This window comes from Crassostrea angulata, chromosome 4 (assembly GCF_025612915.1).
Source record: "Crassostrea angulata isolate pt1a10 chromosome 4, ASM2561291v2, whole genome shotgun sequence".
Taxonomy (NCBI): domain Eukaryota; kingdom Metazoa; phylum Mollusca; class Bivalvia; order Ostreida; family Ostreidae; genus Magallana; species Magallana angulata.
Window position 1 is genome coordinate 39,722,460 of NC_069114.1, and position 15,121 is coordinate 39,737,580.

The window sequence follows — 15,121 nt, forward strand, 5'->3', positions numbered from 1 at the left end:
GCCCCAAATGTTAGTTTTATCATGATTAAATTTTATACGTACGAGGCGAGTGCTCCAAAATCCGTTTTTCCGAGTGGTCCAATGGTAAATCATAATTAATTTTGTTTTTTACAAGTGTCCCAAAATAAGTTTCGTAATATAATATTATGAATGATAAGTGTATTTTTTTTTCAAGTGCTACACAACTTGCACTTCATGATTGATTTTTTTTCGAGTGCCCCAAAATTAGTTTCGCTATATAATATTTTGAATATTAAGACTAATAAGCAAATCCATTTTGGGGCGCTCGTGAAAATAATCCAAACTTGGGGACTAATACACCAACGTTGATTTTAGTTCAAAATCAAACAATCCAATTTTGGGGCGCTCGTGAAAATTATCCATGACATAAGGTGTAATGATAATTTTTACTTTGGAGCGCTCGTGAAAGATATTTTGGGGCGCTCGTGAATATATTTGGGGTGCTCGTAAAACGTAATTGGGGCGCTTCAAAAAAAAAATTGGGGCGCTTTTGCTTTGGGGCAAAACGACAGTAACCCAAGCAAATCATTCCTTAAAAAAACCAAACAGGCTTGTGAAACATTGAGTTCATTGATACTATATACAGTCTATGTTCTAATGATGTGTTTTTAAAGTTCTTTTGTTTTTGTTTTTCCAGAAACTTTCAATCATTCTGTACAGACTGTACTGTCATTAAAGTCTGCAAGATACAATATGCCTTAGGCAAAACACCTAGAGAAATATCATACAAAAATGGCTGAAAAAGAACATAAAGAACAAAAGATAGGCAGCCAGTTGCCAGGGGAGTCTATTAAGGTCATTGCTGAGTCTGTGGGCATTAGTGGTATCCCTGATGATGCTGCCAGTGTTTTAGCTGAGGACAGTAGTTACAGACTAAAGCAGATAGTACAGGTCAGTTCACTACTCAATATGTATTACAAGTATACAATTATTGACTTTTGATTTAATGTATGAGTGAATGCAATCCAAATCAACAATAGCTGTCCATATTGTATGTCATCAAGAATAGACCATGATCAGAAGTAAAAACGGTTCCATATTTTTATTTTAGGAATTGTATATTTTCTACTTTATTTTTATTTTTTATTTCTTTAACATATATTAGCTGTAGAAAATCATAACATGCATACAAATTTATTAGTAGTAGACAAGTTAAGGTGCAACATTTTCTGTATATTAAAAAGTACTAGTCATAATCTGTTTGGTCAAAGTTATAAAACACTATATTATATTTTTGTGAACCACAGGAAGCTGTAAAATTTATGCATCATGGGAAGCGACACAGATTATCAACAGCTGACATAGATCATGCCCTGAGGGCCCAGAACATTGAGGTATTTTGTGTTTGCTCATATACCACTATTCCTTTCAGAATTATCCCTTTCCGTCTATCAGGTTATCTCACATGTTGTAATTTTTTTCAAAGCAAAAATTTCTTGATATATGAGAATTTTATTAATTTTGATTGTCTGATTTTCTATAAGGTGAAATCAAATATGAACTTTAAAAAAAAAAAAAGATATTTAATTCAGGCTTTCTGGTACAGGTCAAGTTTTTAATTTTGTTGTAAAGAGATAGATGTACACACACAAAAATAAATGGATCTCTGCCTAATGTTTATTGATCTCTTGATTGCCTTTGTAGCCTCTATATGGTTTCCAAACTGGAGATAGCATTCCCTTCAGATTTGCTAGTGGTGGAGGGAGGGAGCTGCATTTTGTAGAAGAAAAGGAGTTTGATCTCCAAGAAATTGTTAACTCCACATTACCAAAAATACCCATTGACATTGCATTAAAAGGTTTGCATTTCATTCATTTTCACCTCAACATTCTTACAGACTTAATACATCTCAGAACTTTAATTTTTGCTTCCCTCTCCAGCTCACTGGCTGTGTATAGAAGGAGTTCAGCCCTCAATCCCTGAGAACCCACCCCCGGCTTCCAAGGACCAACAACAGAAAGAGATATTGGACACCACCGTAAAGACAGTGATTGAAAAACAACCCAAGGTTGCTCCCATCCCAGAACCACACAAAATCAAACACAAACACAAAGGAATCACTGACCTTGCAAAGGTCAAGGATCTGTCCAATCATGAACTCTCTGTGGTAAGGTCACATTAAAAATTTGAAAGAAAAAACCCAGTTCTTTTAAATATTTCTTTATGTGTTATAAACAAATTTAAGTTTAATACTAATGGATATCTATAAAGTCACAGCAGTAAAGATTTTATGAGAGTTGAGTGTTTTGTGATTGTTTTATTGACTTTAATAGGAGCAGCAGCTGTACTACAAGGAGATCACCGAGGCCTGTGTGGGACCAGATGAGGCCCGCAGATCTGTGAGTCATTGTATACTGTGTAGTGTTCAAGTCTCATTTGCATGTTTTCACACATGCATTCCGATTGGTATATAGCCATTAGGCTACACTTTTAAATATTCAAGTTCCAGAAAATTCAATACAGTTTCACAGCAAACAAAATGCCATATGCAGTGGTTGTGAATTTCTATTAATGAAAATTGTAAAATTTTAATGATTTATGTCTTATTTTTTTTCATTTTACTCAGTAGTGAATGCCTATAGGTCATTGTTTCATTTGAAAACTCTATTACATGTATATATGATTTATTTTAGTTTAAATTGTAGGTAGGTGTTAAACATGTGTACCATTCTTGGATGCAGTTTAAATATACCATGTATGTGTGATATATAATATAGCTGTACTTTCACTTTGACAGGAAGCCTTACAGAGTTTGGCCAGTGATCCTGGTCTCCATCAGATGTTGCCCAGATTCAGTACTTTTATTTCTGAGGGGGTATGTACAGATTAATTTTTTAAGGGATATTAATTCCCTTATTTTTTTTTTGTTTTCATTCTTTCCTTGACAATCATATTTTTTTTAGCAAGAGATTAAAAATCCCCCAATAAATAATGCGTTTGATGTCTGACTGTAATTTACTTACATGTATATTTATAAACATAAAGTTTGATTGGCATGAATTACATGTACTGAACATTGTATCAGTAAACCAAAAATTGAGCTATGATTATCATATCATGATGTGGTATTGGTGGAGAAGTCTTCTGCCTGACTTAATTTTACCAAAGTTTTATTTGCGATTAATATTTTACATTTATCTAGCACTGTTAAAAGACACATTGAGTAGAGGATGGTGCATATTTGATCTATCAATACATATGTAGCCACCAGCCAATCACATTGCTTTTTATAAGAAAGATTGAATTATTGCATTGTTCATTAGATTTAGATTATATAGGTACCTGTAATAAACAATATATTGTGGGGGATTTTTTCGCAATGATCTATATTCAATATTTTATATCACAGAAAAACATCTGGAAATTATGCCAGCTTAAAAACTTTTAAAATCCTCAAAGAATTAAGATTTTTACATACTTCATTTTTTTCAAAACTTGCAACACAAAAATAACCATTGCTACCTTGTACCTTTAAGGAGGCTAGATTAACAGTCAGATCTACCTAGAATTATAAGATATGATTTGTTTAGCTATAAAGTATTATTTGGTAAAATCCAAATATTGTAACTTTTTAAATTTTGGTATTTTCCTACCGTATATTTTTATATAGAGCTCGTCTGCTAAAGGAGATCAATATAATCTAAAAATGGCCTAGCTTAACCATTGACCCCTCTTAAAATGATTTTCAGGTTTATAAAGCAATACTGACTCAGATCTTGTTAAATACATGTATTTAAGAGAATTTGGGTGCTAGACATATTGTATCAAGTTGTTTCCCTTAATTTACAGGTGAAGATCAATGTCGTGCAGAATAACTTAGCCCTACTGATTTACCTGATGAGAATGGTCAAATCCATCATGGATAATCAGACACTTTACCTGGAGAAATATGTAAGTATGAAATGTGCCTGTACAATTGAGAAATTTGTTCTGTAGGTGATATAGGAGAAAATAATTTACCATAGGGTCCTCCATTACTTTGGGAGAAGTTTCTGAAATCAGCTCAAATTGCCATATTCTTTGAAGAAATGATATTAAAATATTGCATGTGTAGGATTTGAAAAAGACAACAACAAAATATTTTTTGGATAAAAACATGATTTTCAGAAATTATTAGCAATTCAAATTTAACAAAATTCCTAGAGCTCTGTATCCAAGCTTAGATCTGCAAGTCGGTAATCAGGTGCTTTATTCGAGCTACAGAGTTAGAGGATGACATTGATTTACTTGTGTATAAATAATTTCACAGAACATTTAAATCTCTGTCAGGAAGTGTGCTGTCTTGAAAAAGAATCAGTAAGAATGTGTGGAGGACCATTAATAACATACACTATTTACACATCATAATTGAATTTTATGATTTTATTTTGTACATGTACCAGTAGTTACACAGGTTTTTCTACTTATTTTAATCATATTTTGTTTGACACTAGCTACATGAGTTCATCCCGGCTGTGTGTACGTGTATTGTCAGTAAACAGCTGTGTATGAGGCCTGAAGTGGACAACCACTGGGCTCTCAGAGACTTTGCTGCTCGACTCATGGGACAAATGTGCAAGTAGGTGGTGATGTTTAGTCTTCACTACACAAAGCAATCAATTTTGTTCCAAACTTGTGAACAATACCAGTTTTAATCAGAACAAGCAGAAAACAAATAACACATCTCATTTGCCACATTTATTTTAAGCGATGGAGCCATGCACATGATTTGTTTGTGCATTAATTGCTACATTTGTTTTATTAAAACACAACACTGTAAGCTAAATATATGAAGTATTCTTGGATTTTTATGAACAAACTCTGAACAACTGAACCAATAAGGCAATTTTATTTTGTGAAGAAAAGGTAAAGTAAAGAACCTTCTTTTGTGATTTCTTCAGGAATTTCAGTACCAGCACTAATAACATTCAGGCTAGGATCACTAAGACCTTCACCCAGGCCATACAGAGTGAAAAAGCAGCACTAGCCACACAATACGGGGCCATTGCTGGGCTCGGAGAAATGGGGTCAGAGGTAAGTAATGCATTGATTCACCAAAGAGTGTTTGCTAACCACTAATACTTATTTACTTATATGTTCTAATTTTTCTTTATCCTAATGTTATGCTTATTTCATTTAATAAAATCAAAAGCAGAAGATATTATTAGGAGAATGTGATGAGTTTATTGAGTTTTTGAGCTTGAAGTAAAATTTTGTCACTAAATGTGAATTATATCTGTCTACATTCATGATTTTCCTGTATTTATTATTTAAAACAAATTTGCAGGTCATCAAATCATTTCTTCTGCCACATGTTAAAGATATTGGTGAAAAGGTTAAAATTGTTTTGGAGGGTCCTATCTTAAACTCAGCAGACAAAATAGCAGCAGAAAATATTAAAAAATCATTGGCGGTAAGTGCCATAGTTGTATCTTCATTCTGACTTCATGGTTGTAGTTTTAACCAACTCTGTAAACATTAATTTCCTTATAAAGCACAGTAACTGGAATAGGTCTAAGAGGGCAGGCTTCCATCAAGAGATGGATGGTTAATCTATTTTTTTCCTTAAAGAAATATCTTTCCCCGGTGCTCAAGGCTCTGAAGGGTCCTTCTGCCTCCATTGAGGACTACACAGCAGAATTTGGCTCCCTGGGAAGCATGCTTCACACCGCGGTGGGAAGAGAGAGAAAGTCATCCGGCAACCAGGGCAATCAGTTGGCCAAGATTGCGGCAGGCACACCCACCCAGGAGAGGTCAAGGCCAACAGTTACCATCCCAACGGTAAATAAACAATTCAAAGAAATAAAATCTTTGAAAGGTCATAGCTTTATCATTTAACTGCTATCTGTATGTTCAATTACAGTCTTTTCATAAAATAGTGTTTCTGTTATGGCCTTTTTATCATGATACATAAAAACCAAATGCATTTTAAGGGAATGGCACAGAGAAAATTTTTATTAATGAAAAATGGATTTCTGTTGCAAGTGCACATGCGTTAAGGTTGATACAAGTAGTGAAAATGTACTGGTACGTGTACATGTACTTGTGTATTAGATTGCTTCAAAATAAATTTTAAATAATATTAATTATTTTTAGCCTCGGTCCCAGTTTGTCATTCAACAATCTTCATCCATTGGAAATATGCCAGGGACACCAAAACAGGCCCAAGGTGGCATACGTACCCCAGGCACTCCCTCCATCATCCAAGGTGGTCAACCCAAAACTCCCAGCACTCCGGGGCAGCAGAAGTTCATCGTCATGACCTCACAAGCCAGACCCAGTAACAATGGACAATCAGACAAACCTCTCTCCATGAGTTCAGGGACACCCACTGTGGTCAAGGTCATGTCGGGCAACCCTCAAGGTCAAATACCAACAGCAGTGCCGCGGACACCCACTACACCTAAAATTGTGGTGATGTCGATGACCCAGGGGAATTCCTCCCTCCCCGGACAGGCTGGGGGTAACAGTCAGGACCTGGGCATGAGGAGTGTGTTCAGTGAACAGATAAATAACATTAAAAAAGAAAATGAAAATAGCTAAGAGTAAACATAACAAAAATAGCAAGATATTTTTATTAAAATGAAATAAATGTATCATATGAATGATCTGACAGAGGAGGATGAACTATGTGGGAATGTAGAGCACTTCATTTGTGGATGCTAAGGGACATAAAGTCAAATTAGCCAGGATTATAATGACATGAATGAAAATGAAATCTGCCAGGCGTTCTGTGACAAAAATAACGTGAAACTAGACTGAAGGCAGCATTAAAGTTAAATGAATGCTGTTTTTTTTTTTAAGAAATTGAAAGCAACTAGTGGTTGAAACTATGTTCAATGAACAGTTGCTTGATAATAAAAGGTAAAACAAGAGCCCTTCCTTGTGATTGATCTCTTAGGAGATGTTGGATGAGACATCAAACAAAGTATATGTAAATGTACAACTTTTTACTGATTTTTTTTGTGTTAGGTTAGATTAAAAGTCATACACTATAAACCTAATTTTATATTGATGTCAGATGTGATTTATTTTGTATCCTACACACCTGCAGTCTTTTTTATGCCCCTTGACTGTCACTTTCCTCTTTTAACTTTCGAGACATTAAGACAGTGTCTTCCTGCTTGGTGACTTTCACATCACATCCTCAAAGTGTCAAGTGTTCAGAAGCCATAGTAAGAATCTTGTGATACAGACAAGTAAACTGTTACTCTGCTGTGACTGACCTGTGATATTGTGTGGATCATGGTAAAAACTGGAAAAGTATTTTTAATATAATTCTGCTACAACCTTAAATTAGGACTTAGAAAATTTACCCAAATGCACTCTGTGGGTGAAGTATGAGCCAGATTATGCCAAGGGGAAAGGAAGTATGCTCCAGACAAGTGATCTCAGACAGACAGACTGATCACCACATGGTGCCTGCTAAGCAGGGCTATAATAATATACTATATAGTCATGGTTAAAATGGGTAGATAGGGGCATGAAATTACTTTTAAATGCAAAGACGGTCATCTCCCAGACATTGTCCTGCTATTCTGATCTGGTTTGAGAAGCGAGGCAGACAATGGGTTTCACCTTTACCTTGCTAACAATTACATAACTTCTTTAAACAAATATGTGTGAACACCTGGGCTGCGTTCAAGATCGTAGCAGCTAGCCTAGCCGCTAGGTCGTAGATATCTAGATCTAATGAACGGACTGCTAGTTTATCCGCTAAGTCTCTGATTTGAAGTTGGTCAAATTCATAATTTGTTAATTTCAAGTGGAAATACATGTGTACTGGTACTGTAATAGCTATCGGCTATAGGATCAGTTGTCTGCAAAATCACGATATCGGGTATTTAGAGCATGTTTATCCAAGATAAAGTATCTCAGTCGTCTACTACCAGAAAAAAAGTTTAATCACTGCATAACATATAATGATATGTGGTAAGTAGCAACGATCACTTTTCTTGCAGTTTACTTTCACTTTCCGCGATGGGGGAATGATCTAATGTGATAAAATTATGATGACTTTCTCGGCTTTTAACCTGTAACTAGACACTTTCTTTTTTCCATTCAGTTTTGCATACCAAAGGCAAAACAGTGAAAAAATAAACCGTATTCTATGAGTATATAGAATTTGTAACACAGTTTAAAATTCATTATAACTTAAAGGATGAACAAAATGTTCCTAAATAAGATAAATTTCATGTTTGTTACATGATGGTAATTTAGATAGTCATATTGAATTTTTATAATTAATTCTCAGCATCAAAAATTTAGGCTATGAATATCTACTTAGCTGTACGTAGCAGCTAAGATCTTGAATACACCCCTGATGCCTCTTCTCAAAAACAAGGAAACTGAATAAATCCACTCTCTTGTAAAAAATAGGTACATGGGCCTAGTCAAGGGCACATGCTTTCTTTTATGTGTGGTAGTAAAGACAAAGCCTGTTAACAGTACAATACATGATTTATTTATCGTAATGTACATAACCAATTAATACACAGGATGATGGTAACATAGAGATATAGCAAAAATAGTACAAGTCTGTCAGCGGGGAAATATTGCTGCAGGGTCGCATCCCTTTATCTAAAACCAAGTAACAGACATAATCATCTATCTGCCTTCTGTAAATTGTCTAATTTAGCACTATAATATACAAAAATCATGCAAATTATCCATTTGCACAGATTCAGTAACACAGGAACATCTAGCTATGAATGTCTTCATTAACTTTCAAATTTAAAAGATCAACTTGTAAAACAGTTTTAGTCACAGGCAAGCAAAGTACATGTACATATAAACATGTACCAACAAATATGATCTGAGTTCATGTAATATTATATTACAATGTCTGCTGCAATTCAATATCTACAGGAAGTTGAATGGGGTATATGAAATATTGAAACCAACAACAAACTGCACTTCTTAAAACTTGTACAGTGAGCTGACAAAAGAAATTATCTTTGATTTGCTAAAACAGAAAAATAATAACTTTACTGTCAGACTTGAAAGTAAGTATCTAAAATTTTTGGAAGCTGAGAAAATAAATGTTAAAAATTAAGTCTAAAATTATAACCAAAACAAAACATGGTTAAATCCAATCACTTCAGGGTAATAAAACAAGGATCAAAATAAAATACACAGAGAAATCACCACACCCCTACGCTCATTGCAACACAAGGAAATCGAGGTATATACTCATACAGGTATAATTGTGTTGGTTTTCAAGCAGAGTTTTTAAAATCAGTCTTGCTGTAGGAACATTTACAATGTACATTGTACATGTCTTCACTTGAAGAAAATTCACAAGTTAGCTTGAAATCCAAGTATAATTAATAATAGACAAGTGAAGTTGAAACAATTATATATACAAAACATCGATTTTTTTTTTTGTTAATTAATAATATATGAAACAACCATCTTCTGTTTTACCAGAATGAGCAGATTTTTTCCCCTCAAATAACAATACTCAGAACATAAAATAACTGCTATCAACTAACCAGGCTTGAATTTTTTTTCTTCAAAAAAGATTTCGATTATCTTGATATTTAGAAAATTAATCCAAGTGTAGGCATTTATGAGAAAAGCATAAAACATACAGATGATAGAAACTGTTCTGATGTTTTTTATTTTATTTGGCCCGGATTTTACATACAAAGCAACAGAGTGAATTTTTTTCCGTAAATTTTTCCAATGAAAATCAATTTTGGCTCATTTCGATTATTGACATACGATTTATTTAAAAATTGACCAAGATTCCCTCATTGATGATATCTGAGCATAGAAAAAAGTCTTACATCTGAGGATATTGTAATACTTCTCAGAAATTTGTATGAAAAAATAAAAATATAAAATCTGTATAATGTGCCTAAAAAGACAGATATTTGCATGGCAACAAGTTAAAAATACAATGAAAAAAACCTTTGCTGATTAATTACTATCACACATTTTGTGTTTGAAAAATACGTAATTAATAGTCTTTATGCTCACCGGTATTGCAGTAGATACAACACGTGCCAGATATATATTTGTAATTCACAAAATGTCCTCTACGTCAATCAGGGCTCACTGAATTTTGTCTGCAACTCCCATAATTTACATTTTAAAATAAACCTCTGTAAAATGATACAGATCTGATGTTAATTTAATGAATTAAACACTTAGACAGTTGTTGGAATTCTTCATTTGTCAGTAATGTGCTTATTAACACCATGAAATAATTGACAATTTTTTAGCCTAATACCTAGTACTAATGGTAGTTAAGAGAAAATAGCTGTTATTTCTGAATTAGCTTCGATTCTTGGGTGTCCACATTATTTTATAGAATTACATTCGCTGGTTCTGTAAGAATAAAGATGGGGTTTTCAATCGGGTAAGCTTATAAGCTTGTTAATGAGCTCATCTCAACCAGAACAATTCTTGATCAAGTGTACAGAAATATTGTAGATAATTAGTGCTAAATCTACAGTTGATTAAATTTTCTTCTAATCATTATTATTTTAGCCGTTTCACCTACCAAGAGATCGCAGTTTAAGAGAGACAGAGAGAGAGAGAGAGAGAGAGAGAACGAGCAAGAAAGAATGAGAGTCCTAATAGCTATATAGTTATGTTTATCCATCACCTTCCCTATCTAAGAAGAAAATAATATCACAATATTCTGTTATCATTTCACACAGGCACTTGGTGACAAAAGGGAAATTTTTAAAAAATGTTACATTTTTTTTTCTCATCATACACAATGATTAATTAAAGAGTACAACAAGACAACAAGTACAGCACATTTTTTTTCCCTTTCAGAATCTTGACGATTATATTATGGAGCCCGATTCACATTGTAGCTATTTCGTAAGGACAAAATTAAAATTTCACAGCAAATAATGATTTAACATCCATGTTAAACAGAGAAAAAAAATGTTGGATATGAATGAATACAGGATATTAATTAAATCAGTATATGTATACATTTTTCCACTGAATGCAATACTTGTGGAATTCCCTCGCGATCTGGCAAGACCAAAACACATCGACTTATACAGTCTGAGTTCCACCTAGCACTTACACACACACACAGACATACAAATTGAGTGTGCAGTTATCCAAGTACATATGCACAACTATTCAAAATATTTTCTTCAGTTTGTGTTTTTTTTCTCTTTCAAATAAAGTGCTACATGTACTATATCTGAATTAACAAAATATACATGTACATGAGAAAGACTTCTCTCTTTTGAGAACTGCCCTAATTCATGTCTTTCTTGTCCTGTACAAAAAAACCGAGGAGGGGTTTGTTGAATTAGAATTCTACTGCTCTTAAAATCTATGTTCTTGTACGACAAGTTACATACATTCACTGTCAAAATATTTTCACAAGCAGAAAATTAGATTTTCATCCATTCATACTTGCACAACAAGTGCCCACTGGGACAGATATATTCATATATTTATATATAAACCTTTTTTTTAATCATCTCTAGCTAGCTACCTCCCCAATCACATTGGGCTTTCACAGTTTCCAGTGATGGTGTCCTTTAGATTCATATCCAGGACCTCCTTCATGAGGGGCTGTATGCCCTCGGGGTTGACCTTCAGCAGGACGTGAGAATGCTCCTCGTTCAGATCACGAATGTCTGTCAGCTTCATCAACAATTTCGGGTAAATGGCACGCACTGTGTATGGAGAGTACCTAGATTCTAGGTAACGTAAAAGTAACAAAGCATACTTCTCCTGCTCCTGGCAAACGTACGATTTGTCACTGATATTGGGCCTGTCCGGCGAGAACAGGGAGATGACCAGCAAGAGAATCAACATGGTTTCATCCGCCTTCAGGTCAACAGCCAGGGACTTTGTGAACTTCATGTGTTCCGCAAACAAAGTGGCGCCCTCTCCTTCCTGGAGGTTCTTCATGTTCATGGAGTGGTCCTCGCTGTCTAAGGGGTCCAGCCATTGGTTCTTCTCCTTGTCGAATGAGATCACTGACCTCAGAATAAGCAGCTCGATCGAGCCTCCTTTGAGCAGGCTGATCTGATCTGTTTGCGACAATGCCTTAAATGATTTGATTTTCTTTGCCATGTCTATTACTCGACGTACACTCAGCTCTGCAATGTTTACCAAGTCTTTCATGTGCATTTGCGGTTTGTCTTTTGGCAATTCGGAAGCGATGGACACCTCCAAAGATTGTCTATAAGCTCCCACCACTTCGTTTATCATATACTCCTCATCAGGCTCCAGTGCGCGTAGTCTGTTTTCCGTCGTACTCACAATCCCAGACTGTGTCTTTGTCTTATCTACATCTCGTACTTTCCTGAAAAATTAAAAACACAAAAGTTAGACAAAGAAATAAAACAGCAATGGAATTTCTTCTTTTTTTTAATTTTTTTTGGTAGAGATTAAAATTCAAATTCATAATTTACTTTAAAATTCAATTCAGCTTGAAATTTTTTTCAAAAACAGAGTTATCTCTCTTGCTCTTAAGCTACTAGTAACTTGGTCTGCCAACACATAATATACTCAGATGGACAATCTTCATCAAATTTTTTTCTCCTGACTCACTGCATCTTTAAAACTTTTGATTAAAACATCTGTTGTAAGATTCAGTTATGAAAGAAATGTTTTTTTTCCAAAAATATTTTCACTATCAGCTCATTGGAGGAACTCAAAATTAACTTGCGAAAAACAAAGTGTTTTTTTTTTTTTCAGCCAAAGGAGTGGAATCTTATGATACATATTTTTGTTGTTCTTTTAATGTGGTATGGGGATCGATGCTTCATTACAATTGTCAATACCGGTAATTTTTTCACAACCAAAGGGGAGTTGTGCAGCACATTTTTCTCTCTCTTATTTTTCTTTTTAAAGAGTGTGGGCTGCCTACAAGTGGGATATAGATTTATTCCTTCAATGGCTACAATTTGTAGAAGCTTGTCAAACCAGAGCAACCAAAGTTTGCCAGACCGAGCCTTGGAATCAGAACAATGACACACTGAATCAACCTGTTCTCTTCTATTCGCTGCCTTTTTCGAAGTTTCTCTTCTTCAGTCAGGATGTATTCCTTACGCATGCCAATCTCGAAGCATTTCCTAAGACGACAGCGCTTGCAGAATCGCCGGTTTGAGACGTCCATCTTGCATTTTTCCTCATATGGACACTTGAAATATTCCTGAAAAAAAAAATTCAACTTCATTGAATTTTATTGAATGATTTGTACCCAATAAGCATTTGAGACGTAATAATTGATAATCATTAAACGCAAAGTGTCAGAGCAAGATGGATTGATGACAGTGTATAGAATTTCATTAAATCTTAAATATTTTCTACAGACGTAATCATTTATCTAATGCCTAAAACATGTCTGTAGCATTAATAGATATGCAATAACAAGAGATAAACAGATCTAGACAAGTCAGTGCCTCCAGCTGTGTAAAAAATGCATAAAACAGCTTATGCACTGCTAAATCTTTCTTAACCTAGCATTTATCTTCCCCAAGTTCACACATCATATTCTCTCTCTCTCCCTCAGTGCACCTAGGGTAGCAAATTCTACCCAGAGTGCTAAATGTGGGGCTTATTTCACACACAAAGCCTTCAACGGCATTGTGTGTACACCAGCCTTGCAGTGACAAACAATCATGGAGATTTATACAGAGATTTATACAGCGATATAATGCTTTGTCAGTTTCCATTGGGCTCAGATAATACCACTCCTTGCTTGTCTTTGTCAGATAGACATCACAGTCATTCAGCTGTCGAAATTCTTGTGTGACTAAATTTTGACACCTGTTTAATTCAGTCCATTCCTACCGAAAATGGATGTCAGAAAAAGGCATACATGATTGGCAATAATTGGGAGAAGAAATAATTTCATAGCCATCTCCTGCATAATTGAAGTTGATTCTGATTATCATCAAGTAAATGTTAGTTCATTAAATGCAGAAGGGTCATTATCAAAATATGCAGCCTTTTGTGTCAGTGTCAATTTAAAGGGGGAAAAATAATGTTCTGGGGAATATATACAGTACCATTGGATTTTAGAAACTTAAACCTATATTGTTGAACAAATAAATCGACAATTTTACTGCTTAAAGTATAAAAAAAATATTATTTTCTATGAGATTTCAGTGAATTTATGTTGTCATTAAATTTTTCCAACGTCTTTAACCTACAATATCTTCAATAATATTGAAGTTTTATTCCAAAATTCACCATTAATTTTTAAAACAACATTCATATTTTAATTTCTGCTATGCTCCTTAACAAGTTCTCTTTTAAAAACAATGAATTTGATGAAATATATGCTTGTACAAAAAATTTTTGTCATTGGTGTTACAAGGCAAATTATATAAAAATATCTTAAAATACATCAAGTAAATAATATTGTACTACAGTTGGAATCCCCCAGATCATAGTGACATCATTCCCTGCAACTAAAAAGATAAATGTATCAGTGATGACTTCATTGTGATAGAAAATATGGCAGAAAATATTTGTTTGCTCCGAAAAATACAATGTAAACTGTGTCAGTGGGATAACGTGCTATTTAAGGTTTTCTATTATGAAAGAACAAAAAAGTTTTTCACATAAATGATGAATGTTTATCACATTATAACATAGGCTATGTAGCTTTGTGTAGTATCTGTTCTCTTTGGTCATACTGCTACATTTACTATGGATACATCAGTGGTATAACGGTCAGTGGTGTAACCAAAAATTGTTGTTACACCACTGAAAAAACTGTTACACCACATGACATTATTTAATTATTTTACTTTTTCTTCCATTTCATATATATTTTGAGCATTTTGAACAATTGTTATTTATCAATTTTACAAGTTAGACACTGTCACAATAAAGAGAGCTTGACTATTTAATTGCAATTGTGTTTTCTTAATCTGGAAAATGAGACCTGTTACACCATTGACATTATTTGAAACACCATTGACATTTTGTATGCTCTAATTATGTTTTACTCATTTAAATACATGATTAAAAGATAAAAGTAAAAACAAATTTAATCTAATAAAGAAATGAAATTATCCACATTTTATTTTTATTAAAAAATCAAACTTTTTAATGACTTATAGTGTATTATAAGATATGTTATTCCACTGACATTTCACATTCCCTATTATGTTAT

General features: G+C 34.0%; 2 protein-coding genes across 17 annotated transcripts in view; one reads left to right on the forward strand and one right to left on the reverse strand.

Moving 5' to 3' along the window:
* The first annotated feature begins 660 nt into the window (after positions 1–660).
* Positions 661–6,875, forward strand: LOC128182031 (transcription initiation factor TFIID subunit 6-like). Its single transcript, XM_052850633.1, has 12 exons — positions 661–912; positions 1,269–1,355; positions 1,666–1,819; positions 1,902–2,128; positions 2,295–2,360; positions 2,759–2,836; positions 3,811–3,912; positions 4,455–4,579; positions 4,902–5,034; positions 5,288–5,413; positions 5,572–5,781; positions 6,097–6,875. The coding sequence occupies exons 1-12, from the start codon at positions 754–756 to the stop codon at positions 6,541–6,543; spliced, it is 1,914 nt and encodes a 637-aa protein (XP_052706593.1). The 5' UTR covers positions 661–753; the 3' UTR covers positions 6,544–6,875.
* A 1,566-nt stretch (positions 6,876–8,441) lies between these two features.
* Positions 8,442–15,121, reverse strand: part of LOC128181137 (nuclear hormone receptor HR96-like) — a 106,690-nt gene continuing 100,010 nt past the window's right edge. For 15 of the 16 annotated variants that reach the window (XM_052849415.1, XM_052849413.1, XM_052849411.1 and 12 more), the window contains 2 exons: positions 12,972–13,147; positions 8,442–12,295 (listed from right to left, as the gene is read on the reverse strand). In XM_052849415.1, coding sequence (XP_052705375.1) covers positions 11,485–12,295; positions 12,972–13,147 — 987 coding nt within the window. In that variant the 3' untranslated portion in view covers positions 8,442–11,484. The remainder of the gene's footprint in view (positions 12,296–12,971; positions 13,148–15,121) is intronic. The other variant, XM_052849408.1, reaches the window with a different exon arrangement.

What these genes read in the sequence shown, in the direction of transcription:
- LOC128182031 (XM_052850633.1), top strand. Translation starts at nt 754, where the DNA reads ATGGCTGAAAAAGAACATAAAGAACAAAAGATAGGCAGCCAGTTGCCA. An exon ending in CTCATGGGACAAATGTGCAA is followed by an intron (nt 4,580 to 4,901) that starts GTAGGTGGTGAT and finishes TGATTTCTTCAG; the next exon opens with GAATTTCAGTACCAGCACTA. An exon ending in CAACAGTTACCATCCCAACG is followed by an intron (nt 5,782 to 6,096) that starts GTAAATAAACAA and finishes AATTATTTTTAG; the next exon opens with CCTCGGTCCCAGTTTGTCAT.